General features: G+C 40.5%; 1 protein-coding gene, 1 long non-coding RNA gene and 1 pseudogene across 2 annotated transcripts; 2 read left to right on the top strand and 1 right to left on the bottom strand.

The window, feature by feature from the left end:
• Positions 1-264: 264 nt before the first annotated feature.
• Positions 265-2,375, top strand: LOC115677392 (tetraspanin-8). Its single transcript, XM_030600554.2, has 2 exons — positions 265-975; positions 1,893-2,375. The coding sequence occupies exons 1-2, from the start codon at positions 469-471 to the stop codon at positions 2,202-2,204; spliced, it is 819 nt and encodes a 272-aa protein (XP_030456414.1). The 5' UTR covers positions 265-468; the 3' UTR covers positions 2,205-2,375.
• A 797-nt stretch (positions 2,376-3,172) lies between these two features.
• On the top strand, positions 3,173-4,025 carry LOC130140702 (uncharacterized). The gene is made up of 2 exons (XR_008818675.1): positions 3,173-3,255; positions 3,607-4,025. It is a non-coding gene; the product is annotated as an uncharacterized LOC130140702 (long non-coding RNA).
• Positions 3,706-5,696, bottom strand: LOC115677391 (WAT1-related protein At4g30420-like; annotated as a pseudogene).
• Between the last annotated feature and the right edge of the window lie 7,018 nt (positions 5,697-12,714).

Raw genomic sequence — 12,714 nt, 5'->3', positions numbered from 1 at the left:
TTCCCCAAGTTCAGCAATAACCCGACGAATGACGCATGCTTGTAGTGCAAGTTTCTTTACAGATTGTGTTTGGGACACTCATTAAGTAACTTAATATCTTGAGAAATTAAACGCTAATGAATCATTAACGATGATGGTCCCACGTCGTATGACCTTTTCAACTGCAAGAAAAAGCCGGGGAGCTTTTCCTTGTCTCTCTCTCTCTCGCCTTCTTGATACTGTCAAAGCTGTGATTTTTAAATTGCTCACCGTCAGTCACCCCAGACTCCAACTGTCCCGGCAGTCCTCGTCCTCGTCCTCTTTAAATCACTCGAAACCCCCCCCACCACCCACCGTTTCCTGCATTCATTCGCCACCGCGTGCAGCCGGCGCAACCTCCGCCCCGCCACCGCGACCGGCGACTTCGCTCCGTCGCTCCTCGAGAGAAACCCACCTCAAAGATCGCGCCTTTTTCCCGATCCCGGCGCCATGGTCCGCCTGAGCAACAACCTCGTGGGCATCCTCAACCTCGTCACCTTCCTCCTCTCGGTCCCGATCCTCGGTGCCGGCATATGGCTCTCCAACCGGGCCAGCACCGACTGCGAGAAGTTCCTCGAGCGCCCCGTCATCGCCCTCGGCGTCTTCCTCATGCTCGTCTCCCTCGCCGGCCTCGTCGGTGCGTGCTGCCGCGTGTCCTGGCTCCTCTGGCTCTACCTCCTCGTCATGTTCTTGCTCATCGTCCTCCTGTTCTGCTTCACCGTCTTCGCCTTCGTAGTGACGAACAAGGGGGCCGGCGAGGCCCTCGGCGAGCGAGGGTACAAGGAGTATCGGCTCGGGGATTACTCGCATTGGTTGCAGAAGCGGGTAAACAGCACCAAGAACTGGAGCAAGATCAGGAGCTGCCTGAGCGACGGCAAGGTCTGCTCGAGCTTTCAGGACCAGTACTTGAACGACACTGTCGAGAAGTTTTACACCGAGCACTTGTCTGCTCTTCAGGTGAGTTCAGATCTGCCCATCTCTGTTTCTGGATCTTTGTTGTTCGTTCTGACTTTTTGGGTTCTCTCTTGAGGATGTGAAGATTGAATGTGTAACTGTGCTGTGGTTTCTTCTTGTGGGCGGTTTTGATTTAGGCGTCTGGAGATAGTAATGTTTCATGGTCGTTTTGATTGAGATCTGACCTCGTGGACTTGACCCCGGTGGATCGTTGATTGTGATTATCCATGTTTGATTATTATGGATTGTGGGTAAAAGCTTAGACCTTTTTGGACTTATTCCTGTTTCTTCTTCCCTCTGTCATAGATTTATGAATTTTTCATCAAACTTTTCTGCAGGTAGTTCTTTGTGTATTCTTTTTTCTGGTCCTCAGAGATCTCTTTCCATAGAATGATGGAACTGCTCTGACCATGAACTTTATGTCATTTTGCACTTTTCAAATTTCTCTGGGCATTACTTTGTGAAGTTCAATGATGCATCTTCAGAAATGCCAGCACCTTTTTTCCATAAGAATATCAGGTAGTCGCCTTTCGTGATGGCTATTAAGCGTTTTAATCCAGAGGCATTATGCATGCACTATGCCATGACAGGTTTACGGATATTTTCTTTGCAATGCTATGTACAAATTCATCGTGCCGTTCTGAGTATGATATGGTGGTTCGACATGTATGAGTCAAATGAGGCCCTGGCCAATTGCAATATAGCAACACATCTGCCTCCAATCTTCTAGTCGAAAGTACCCACTGGAAATTTGAGCACCGGGTTTGCAAATTTTGTAGTGTGATTCTGATTGATTGCATCTCACTTTTAGAGTCTGAGCTTGCAGGCACATGTTTGTGTATTGGTTCTGCCATTAAGCTGCACTTGTTTTTATCAATCAGAATATGACATTCCAATGATCTTTGTTTCGTGATGTGCAGTCTGGTTGCTGCAAGCCGTCGAATGACTGCAATTTCATCTACGTGAGCCCGACCGTGTGGAACAAGACTGCTGGCGCTGCCTACTCCAACCCCGATTGTAATGCATGGGACAATGACCCCAAGGTTCTGTGCTACAATTGCCAGTCGTGCAAGGCCGGGCTGTTGCAGAATGTCAAGAGCGACTGGAAGAAAGTGGCCGTGGTCAACATCATATTCCTCCTCTTCCTCATTGTTGTATACACGGTGGGTTGCTGTGCCTTCAGGAACAATAGAGAGGACAACTATTATGGTAGATACAAGGGGCCTTACTAAATGGTACACTATAGCTGGATCACATGCTTGTGTACATGACTGATTAGCTGATGACGTTATGTTTTTACTTCTTGTTCAGCTGCTACAATTCGATTCAGTTGGTCCTGTACAGCATCCTATCTTCGGGATTTGGTGATTACTCTATTGCTACATTGCTTTTGTGTTCGGTTACTTTACGTGCCATGAGTTTATTCGTATATCCACTTGGCCCTTCTACCTTAAACCTACGGTGTGTCTAGGGAAATTACTGCCAGCGGGCCACCACTGGTAGTGGCTCTTACTGCCGTTGCGGTGGTGTTGCTGGTTTTGTGCTGTTAGACTTTGGTATGCCATAGCTTATGGTTACTAGATCAGTTCTGTGGCCTTTTCTCTTGAGAGATGTTTTCTTTATCGCTGGGTCAACTTCATTTTTTTAAATGGGCGTCTTTATTTAATGTAAATTATGGTGTCTTAGTTCATCCCTTCAGGTTTCATTTTATCAAAGTAAACGTGTAGGTGAGGTGGAGCGGAAATGGTTGGTCAAAAGAGGAAAAGCAAAGGGTTGAGTACAAATGAGAAAGGAGGAAACAATCGGCTGAGAAATTCTGTTGTGGTTGGTCTATCCGATTGGGGCAGCTAACCTAACCCGGCAAATTAATTGCGTTTAAGAGTAGCAATTGATTGGAGACTTTCATAAGCAAATTATCTCTGAGGTGCTAGTTACATGTTTCTAAAAATTGGAACTTCATTTGATAAACAAACAACTTTACAGGAAAGGTGGGCTTGACCAAAGATGTAGAACATTGCATCAGCATTTCCCTGTCAAATCGGTCCACCGGTTACTTCGAATGCTAATTTGATACAGGTTAAACCCAAAGAATTGTTTTGCTCTTAAAGATAAATGGGTTGCTTGGTGGGTGAGAAAACAGATGAGAGAGCACAGTTTTCGGAATCTCTGAACATCTTTTTTTTTGCATTGTCAATTTTTCAGAAATTGCACTTAACATCTTTGGACAGAGTTCTTCCGCATTTGAGGAGTTACCATCTGCATAAAGAAAACTTTGGCTTAAAGGTGACTTACTTAGTACTTACCACATTGGCAGAGCCAGGGCACCGGCTGATCTTGTTATCATTTTTGACAAATCCGTAAAATTTAATTAACTTTGGCTGATCATGCTGTGATTTGGTTCTCGCAATGCTTACTGGGTTCAAGGTTAATCAATGGTTTTGTTGCTGATCCGGTAATGCGGCAAGCTTTATGAATTACATCTTGTTTTACACTGAAGTCTTGGCAGTCAAGAAATGGACAATACGATTTTACTGTTGATCGATATGCATTGAAAAGTTTGTGGTTCGTGTTTTTCCCACTTCAATCCCGCACCTATACTAAATAAATTTCCTTCTCCTGCTGGCATTTCAATAGTTGGTGCAAGCAACATCTGGAGTCCTGAAGGTTAAAGGACAATGAAAAGAAGTACACTGTAATTCAAATACAGTAAGGAAATTCGTAAAACTTGTCGACCTAGACAGGGCTTGTTTCATCAGCTGATTTATCTGATAAAAGAGGTTCTGATAAATGACATTTAGAACTTGACAGCTTCTCTAGTAAGGACTCATCGCCAGATGATTTCACAGTGTGAGCACAATCAATTTGAAGCTTGGGCCTTGTCTCTTCATTGATCTCAACGTCTTTAGCTTTACTCCACAGCACTAAGTATAAGCCAGCTACTACCCCAATTGCACCTGCCAAGCTGCAGTAGAATACAGCATGTCAATTTCTTTGAAATCCTCAATTTGTACATCAGACTGAAAATTCAAGATCAAAGTATGAAGTTCAACCTATGGAACAGTAAGTTATTCTTAACACGCAAAATTGTTCCTCATAACACATAGGACTGACCGTCCAAGATAGGAATGAAGACCCTACCCTCCGATATATATTTCTTCGTGCAGAAAGATAGCAGCGAAAATGGTAACTATAACAGTGCTCAGCGGGGTGAACGTGGAGGAGAAGAGAGGGCCTCTTTGGGAAACGCACCACGACTGGATGAAATAAGAAATTCCAGATCCTACTATTCCTTATTCACAACGAGCCAAACAAAGGAAATAGAACGTCAAACTAGAGTAATTCGTATGAATAGTTCCAATTATGACAACTTTTATATGGTATCTCGTGTTGAGATGAACAGCTTTGATGTAGTTACTTACAGCATACAGAACAGCAGCTATTCCGAGCTTGGAATGGATCTTCCATGCTTCAGGATCTTGTTCTAGGAATAATGTAATGACTGCACATTGGATTGTGGATATAAAACACATCCAAGCCGTTAGAGATAGAGGGTCAGGATGGATTGCCGACATTGGGACCTGATGAGAAAATTATTGGCTACTTTAGTGATCCTAATGGCATGTATGCGAGAATCGATGGATTACAGTTCAATACATGCAGAATCAACCAAATCGACCAGCAACAAGCACTTCCAATGAGAAGTACGCAACCCAGCAACCGTCACCTTCAGAAGCAAAAATAGACCTTGCGCGTAGATGCGACTCTGCATTTAGAAGTTTTGGTCCCCTGAGCAACGTCAACACAATCTCTCCGCCGACGCAGACTGCCGTGCCCAATGTCTTGGCAATGCTTCCTAGACTTCTTCCATTAACCTTCTCCATTCTCAAGTTTTAAAGCAACAAACAAATGTGGAATCTCAGTGATTAGATTTCTACATCAGAATTATGTTCCTAATAACCACATTTGAGTTTCGAAGTACTTTTTTGAGGCGTGTGATCATTCTTTAGATATTGGTCATTGAATAGATTTCTTTGAGCTTAAGAAAACGTTTGGTTGTTCTTCATTAGCTTAATTCAGGTCATTGGTGCTTAATTAGTTTTGACTTTAATCACGGGGACTGTGGAGGGCAATTATTTCCTATATTATGGTTATTTGAATTCCTCAAGAATAATCGAAATACAGTTGTGTGTACTTACCTAATAGCAGACGCCATCAGAAATGTGGTTGCAGGGATAAGATTGTTTATTGCACTAGTGGTCGATGACGAGGATAAGTACAAACCCTCATAGTAAAAGTTTTGACGGATTGCTACCCTGCAAATGTCTATTCTCATGAATCATACAATCTTTGAGGTGAAAAGCACAAACATTATTTGACATGACCTAAGCGTTTTAACTTCTAAGGGAAACTTACCCCATGAGAGATGCCAAGAATATCAAAGAGAAGCTCTTCCATCGCAACGAAGTCCTGTGAGACTTCCTGCAAAAACTCAAAACTGAGAGAGAGAGAGAGAGAGAGAGTGAGTCCAACAGAACAGTTCAGTACCGCCAAAAGAAGGCAATAGGTGAAATGAAAAGTGTGGCTGAGGCTTGTCTATACACAACAAAGACTCTAGGGCTCACCCCTTCTAAAAGAGCAACTCCAGCGAACAAAGTAAGAGCTGCATAAGTAAACTGCAGGTCAAACATGGCCATGACAGGCTTAAAATCATCAAAACAACCCATCCTTTCTTAGCTTCTCAAATGATATCACTTAGCCTCATTATGAAGCCATACAGGCTGACAGATATTAGTGTGGAACAAGGGGATGGTGTTCGTATTTATACTGCTATGTGAACAAATTTACAAATCAGAGACAGAGAAAGTTGTGATCCTTATGTTCCTAAGAAGGTAAGCACATGGAGACAAAGCAAGAAGAAGCAAAAGACCAAGAGAAAGATGCAATATTTATACCGTCCGAACAGGTTTCTTAATAAAATCAGGATTGCCTCAAGATGGCATCAGGTTTTACGGTAACTAGTTCAATATTTGGAATGATTGCGTTGATGGCCACCCAAAAAATTAACTTAATTATTATTAAAATACCATAACAGTACTAATGATTCTCATGCAAAATGCTGTCTTTCCTTATTCTAAGTTTGTGTTTGGAAGTTTGAACATCAGAGGAAAGAATTAATAGGGAAAGCAAAGACGATTTAGTTCCTTTTCTGGAAGAAGAGAGATTGTAGAGAGTGAAGGGAAGACAGCTGTTCCCTCCCAAGATGCAATCATGCGTAAAGTCATTACGAAAGTCGGATTAGGACTTGCAGATTACCTATCCTTATATACCGTGGCTTTCGGGAGGCATTATATAGATCATATCGTGGGATTGTCTATAATTTCAGTTAAATGTTTAGGCTACAAAAAGTTGCTGCTCATCACCTCGACTAAGCCACACAAATCAATGTCGTTTCTTTCATTTAGCACCTAGCAAACCCAAAACCTTTCTTCTCTTAGTGCAATAGAGATATTATGGTGATCATGATAATTACCTCCCTATCACAACCAAGAAGAACATATTTGTCTCTCTTTGACCTTTTTATAATGACAACATACCTTGAGCAAGAAGATGCATTTGCACACCACTCAAAAGATCCTCTCGCGTTAGAAAATTACTAGTAAAGTTTCAAAAGAACTTATTGACATGATTGATTTCCATTCTTCATTCGCAGTTGCATCATCAGTAGATACATTTCATCAATTTGGGTCTTCTTCAATATCATATTCCATAGTGACTATACTACAAAAAACAATATAATGAAAGATGAGCAAATTGTGTATAATGCATATATCAACCACAATATTCAATCTTTGAGAAAATTCTCGTAAATTTGTATAGAAAATCATAGTCAAAAAATTCATGATCATGAGAAAATGCAGTAATCATATATATCAACTAAGGAAAGTCCTATATGGACTTTGTCGAACATCTAAATTCGATCCTATCAACGATGCAAGAAAGTAATGAAAATTCGCACAACACAAGAATTTACGTGGTTCAGCAGGGGAGATGTTCCGCCTACCTACGTCCACTGGGAGAAGCGATCCGTTTCACTAATAATGTAGAAAAGTGTACAGCTACTCTTTCTCACTCCCTGCCTCTATTCTAGAGACCCGTTTCGCCTTAAATATATATAGCGAAACCCTACATGGCACAAATTACAAAATTGCCCACATAGCCTAAAATATTTAGCTTTTCCTTATAAATCATTCTATGACTGAACATAAAACGCCTCTGGCGGCCCGGGGGCGCTGCCCCCGCGACCCCCGCCGGGGTGGCCCTCCCGGACCCCCGCCCGCTCACCGACGAGCGGGACCCCCGTGCTGTCCAGTCGTCAGGGGGCCTTTCGGAACCGCCTCATAATCTCTTGGATAACATAATACAAGATATCAACCTCAACAGACTCAAGCAAGATCCTAGAGCCTGGTACAAAAGGCTCGACACTTTTCTTGTAGAGAATGAATTTGAGAAAGGAAAGGTGGATATTACTCTATTTACTAAGAAGAAAGGTAATGGTATCTTACTCATTCAAATTTACGTTGATAATTCAAATAACGATTCGCGTGTATGATGAAAAGCGAATTTGAGGTGAGTTTAATGGGTTAAATTTCTTCATTAGACTTCAAGTCAAGCAATTGAAGGAACGGACCTTCATATTTCAAGAGAATATGCAAAGGAACTTGTGAAGAAGTTTGGCATGGAAAATAGTAAAAAGGAAGATACCCCTATGTCATCTTCATAGAAACTGGACAAAGATGAGACGTGTAAGTCTGTTAATAGCAATCTAGACCAAAAAAAAAAAAGTCTGTTAATAGCAAGCTCTACAGAAGCATTATAGGTTCATTATTGTATCTAATTGCTTACAGACCAGATATTTTGTTTAGTTGTATGTATTGGTGCACGTTTTCAATCCAATCTAAAAAAGTCACATTTCAAGGCTGTTAAACATATCATTAAATATCCGACGAAAAAAAAAGTATCATTAAATATATTGCATCTTTTCCCAAGCTAGGCCTATGGTATGTAAAAAACTTAGATTTTACACTACTTGAATATTCAGATGCTGATTTTATAGGATGTAAAATAGACAGAAAAAGCACCACAAGTACTTGTCAATTAAGGGGATGTAAGCTTAACTCATGGTTCTTGAAGAAGCAAAACTCAGTGGCACTATCTGCGGCTGAAGCTGAATATGTGGCACTTGGAAGTTGTTATGCCCAAGTCTTATGGATGCAACAACAATTAAGTGATTTCAATGAAGACAGCTTAAGCACCATAATCAAATGTAATAATACTAGTGCAATCAATCTCACGAAGAATCCTGCTATGCACTCCAAAGCAAAGCACATTGTGATCCATCATCACTTCATAAGAGACCATGTCAACAATGGTGATATCAGCATTGAGTTCATTAACTTAAAGCACCAATTGGCAAATATCTTTACAAAGCCATTAGACAAGGTTGCATTCGAATTCATAAGGAATGAACTTGGCATTGCAATCCACTTGAGTGAATTTTTGGTATAAGCAATGCAAATGATCAACACTCCAAAAAATCAGCACTACAAGTAAGTACATGTACAAGATTTTTCGAAAAAGTTACCGTTGTACTGATCTTGTCCGTTACCATACTTGGAACATTTGCACCACGACTGATTGATCACACACTTATCCATTGTGATGATTGCCACACTTAACAATTTAATTCCTTCTAATTTTTTGAAAAGTTACCATTTGAATACGAGTAACTCTCTCTCTTTCTCTCTCCTCTTCATGTACGCAATCATCACATATTTATATGGTGATCGTGGTTCAATAGTTACTGGTGATTACTCACGAGTAACCATCTCCTTCTCTCTCTTGCTAATCCTCTTATAGTAACTTCTCTCTCTCTTCTATTCGAACACTCTCATTTCACTTCTCTCGTTCTTCTAAAAATCTCCATGGCTCCTAAAGCTCCTTCTAAGAGCACTCACAAAACCACTAGCACCCGAAAATCAACTCGCATGGCCACCGTTCTCTCTCGCGCTCCCAAAGGACCTTTCGAGATTGATCTCACCCAACATCAAGAAGAATCGACTGAAGTCATTGGTAGTTGCGACACCTCAACCACTCTATAGGATATTGAAGGTTCATGAACTGTTAGTGCTTTGCGGCCTGCAATTACAGGGACGACTGCAACTGCTTTCACTCCTAAGTCCTGTGTACAACTAACAAGGACAAGGAAAAAGAAATTGTTGGCGAAGAAGAACTAGATGAAGATATGGATCAAGAAAGTCAACTATATGAGTATGAATCATCTACATCATGGATATTGGTTTTCAAGGCAATTGATTTCTTACCTTTATGATTTTCTTCTTCATTAACACGTTTTGCTTCAACGCCACAAGAGTTCCAATCGGTTCATCAATAGTGGGAGGCATAATCCTCTGTGTTTCGCGTATGGAGGTTGTCACATGATTCCATTTTTCGAAAAGTTCTCGTAGAGGCTTATTGACAGTTTTTGCAGTTTTGAATGTCTTTCCTTGATGCCTGAGTCCATCGATGATCTCTGTATATCTAGTGAACATCTTAATGACATTTTCATCTGGTTTCATCTTGAATGATTCATATTTTCCCAAAAAATATCCGCCTTGGTTTCTTTAACTCTATTGATTAATTCAAAAATCGGCTGATTTTTATCCAAAAATGGCATTTCTTTAACTCTTTGACTGTTTCACAAGAAGAAACACAATTATATTCAGCGCGAGATAATGCATAGTACAGTGAATAGGCTTTAGCATCTAGTGCTACTCATTTTGCCAACTCATGAGGAGTGATTGTACCCAGAAGTGCAATTCTTCTCTGTTGAGTCACTTGACTCAGAGGACACGATTGTGATAGCTATTCTATTGGGCAGTATAGTATTTACTCCATTTTGCACGACTTCTCACATTAAGGGATTTGTGGATTTGAGAAAGGTTTTCATTTTATTCTTTCAGATATTGTATTTTTATCCATCAAAGTAAGGAGGTCTAGTGTTGCTCCATCCTTTGACAATACCTAGTCCAAGTATGCTAGCCATAGTGGAACATTAGCTCTAGAAGTCAACAACACTTCAAAATGAATGAGCATTAGGCTTTGATATCAATTGTTGTGGTTAATAATATCTCCTAGAGAAGGTTGAATACGTGATTTTAAGAAACTAGACTAACTTTTGCGAAATTATAAACTTCAAGTTGGATATCATCATAATAACTTGATATCATCATAAAGTAAGTTGATATACACTGGAATAAGTGATAATAACGAGTGCAATGCACTTATATGAGATAGATATAGAAGTAATCAGAGAGATAGATGATAAACGCAGAGCTGTGTAGTGGTACGGCTTAGTGTAAACCTACATCCCCTCTATCATATTAATAGCCAACTGGTTTGATTCCACTGAGTAGTTACAGTAATATGTGCCACTTATACTCGAAGTACTTCTTCCCGAAGGTGTTGCTACTTATATCCAAGTAGATAGATTCACTATCATACACCTAACTACAAACTATAACACTATTACATTTCTTAACTAGATTACAATTTCAGTACGCTTAGAAAAACAATATAAAGATATAAAGCTTTCTTGGTCCATTGGATGAGTATTGCTTATCACTCTAGATACTTAATTGCTTTAGCGTCTGTTGATCTTCTTTTATATTCCTCAGCATCCAATTTTCCCGTTAGACAATCTTCACGAGGATTAATCTTCAAGCTTTTTGTTGGTCAATTGTTGAGTAGATTAATTTAACCGTTGAAATCAATCAATCTAAGTTTCCAGAGATTTGATCGCCCATACAATCAAATCTTCCAATTGCCAAAAATAGAGTAGCTTGAACTTTGGAAATAATTTTGCCTTTCAAATGATTGACAATCGATCAAGATCTTAAGCGTAATTAAGATCTTCCGCGTAATCAATTTAGATCTTTCCACAAAATTGATGATCAATCAACATCTTCATTGAGGAATTCAAGCCAGATAACTAGCTATTATAATTGTTTAGATATTGTAAGTCAACATGGGATATTTTTATCTAGATCATGTGACAAGCTGCACGGGTAATATAAGCGCTCTGCTTATATTAGTAGTTCCCGGTTATATCAAGTTTCCTCGTAATATTGTACTGTTCTTCATTTGGCAACTTGAGTATGATAGTAATATAAATCCTCTATTCTTGTTCACCTCGATATCTCCAAGTCTGAGATTTCCATTTCTTTAAACTTGTTCACCCTTTTTTACATAGGTCCTTCCAATCTTCACGAATATTTTGACTTTGTACGTCTGAGTTCCTTAACTGTAAATTTGAGTATAACCTGAAATATAAACAATATTTGTGTTTATCAAACCATAAGGTATCATGCATTGTTTTGTCAATTTCAAAATATCATATGAGGTTTTCTCAACAAGTGCCGTCAAGGCGAAGAAGCCCGAGGGACTTATGTTCGCGGACGTGACTATTGCGGATAGCATGATGAGTGCACTCATAAATACTAGTGCACCCGACTTCTTCATCTCCGAGGAGGCTGCAAGGAAACTCAACCTTCGGGTCGAGATGAGAGCCAAGTGGCTCAAAACCATGAATTCCAAGGAGGTCCCTACATACAACATGGCTAGGGATGTGGAACTTCACATCGGAAAATATTGGAGCCAAGAGACTCTCGAGGTAATCCCACTCAACAACTATGATTTCGTTATCGGCTTGGGTTTCCTGGATAGAACAAATACTCTTGTTGTTCTATTTGCCGATTGCATTTGCATACTTGACACATGTGGTCAATGTGTGGTTCCGGTAAATCGGGACTCTGGACAAGATCAAAAGATGCTCTCGGCGATGTAAGTATCCAAAGGAGCAAATAAAGGGGAAATGACCTTCTTAGCAACTTTGAAGGCTAAGGACCCCATGGACAACTGGAATGATGTGCCAATGGAGGTAGCCTAAGTCCTCAATTCGTTCAAGGATGTGATGCCTCCTAAACTATCGAAGATGCTATCGCCTCGGAGGGAGGTAGTTTACTGTATCAAGCTAGTACCCGATGATCGACCACCTGTCATGGCACCATACCTCATGGCACCCCCAAAGTTGGAGGAGTTGCGGAAATGACTAAAAAATTGCTCAATGCTTGCTATATTCGACCATCAAAGGCTCCATTTGGCACCCTGATCCTATTTTAGAAGAAACATGATGAATCACTTCATTTGCATATTGACTACGAGCGCTTAACAAGCTGACAATAGGAAACAAGTACTCGATCCCACTCATTACCGAGTTGTTCGATCAACTTGGCAGTGCACGGTAGTTCATGAAGCTTGATTTGCAGTTGGGATACTATCAAGTGCAAATTACCAAGGGAGATGAGCCAAAGACCGCATGCATGACCTGATACAACTTGTATGATTTTCTCGTCATGCCTTTTGGCCTACCAATGCTCCAGCAACATTCTGCACACTAATGAGTAAGGTACTCCACCCATTCCTTGATCAATTTATTGTGGTTTATTTGAATGATATTGTGACGTATAGTGGACGCTTGAGGAGCACATTGAGCTTCTCAGACAAGTCTTCCAAGTATTGCGAGAGAATAAACTGTATGTAAGCGTAAGAAGTGCGTGTTCGCGTAGTGGGAAGTGCCATTCTTGTGTCATATCAATGGAGGTGGATGCGTGCACATGGATTCGG

The sequence above is a fragment of the Syzygium oleosum genome, unplaced genomic scaffold (assembly GCF_021117445.2).
Source record: "Syzygium oleosum isolate NSW1041296 unplaced genomic scaffold, Sole_v2.1 Sole_v2.21, whole genome shotgun sequence".
Lineage (NCBI taxonomy): Eukaryota > Viridiplantae > Streptophyta > Magnoliopsida > Myrtales > Myrtaceae > Syzygium > Syzygium oleosum.
The sequence above is the reverse complement of the archived record's forward strand: the minus strand, read 5'-3'. Positions and strand labels throughout refer to the sequence as shown.

What these genes read in the sequence shown, in the direction of transcription:
- LOC115677392 (XM_030600554.2), top strand. Translation starts at nt 469, where the DNA reads ATGGTCCGCCTGAGCAACAACCTCGTGGGCATCCTCAACCTCGTCACC. An exon ending in AGCACTTGTCTGCTCTTCAG is followed by an intron (nt 976 to 1,892) that starts GTGAGTTCAGAT and finishes CGTGATGTGCAG; the next exon opens with TCTGGTTGCTGCAAGCCGTC.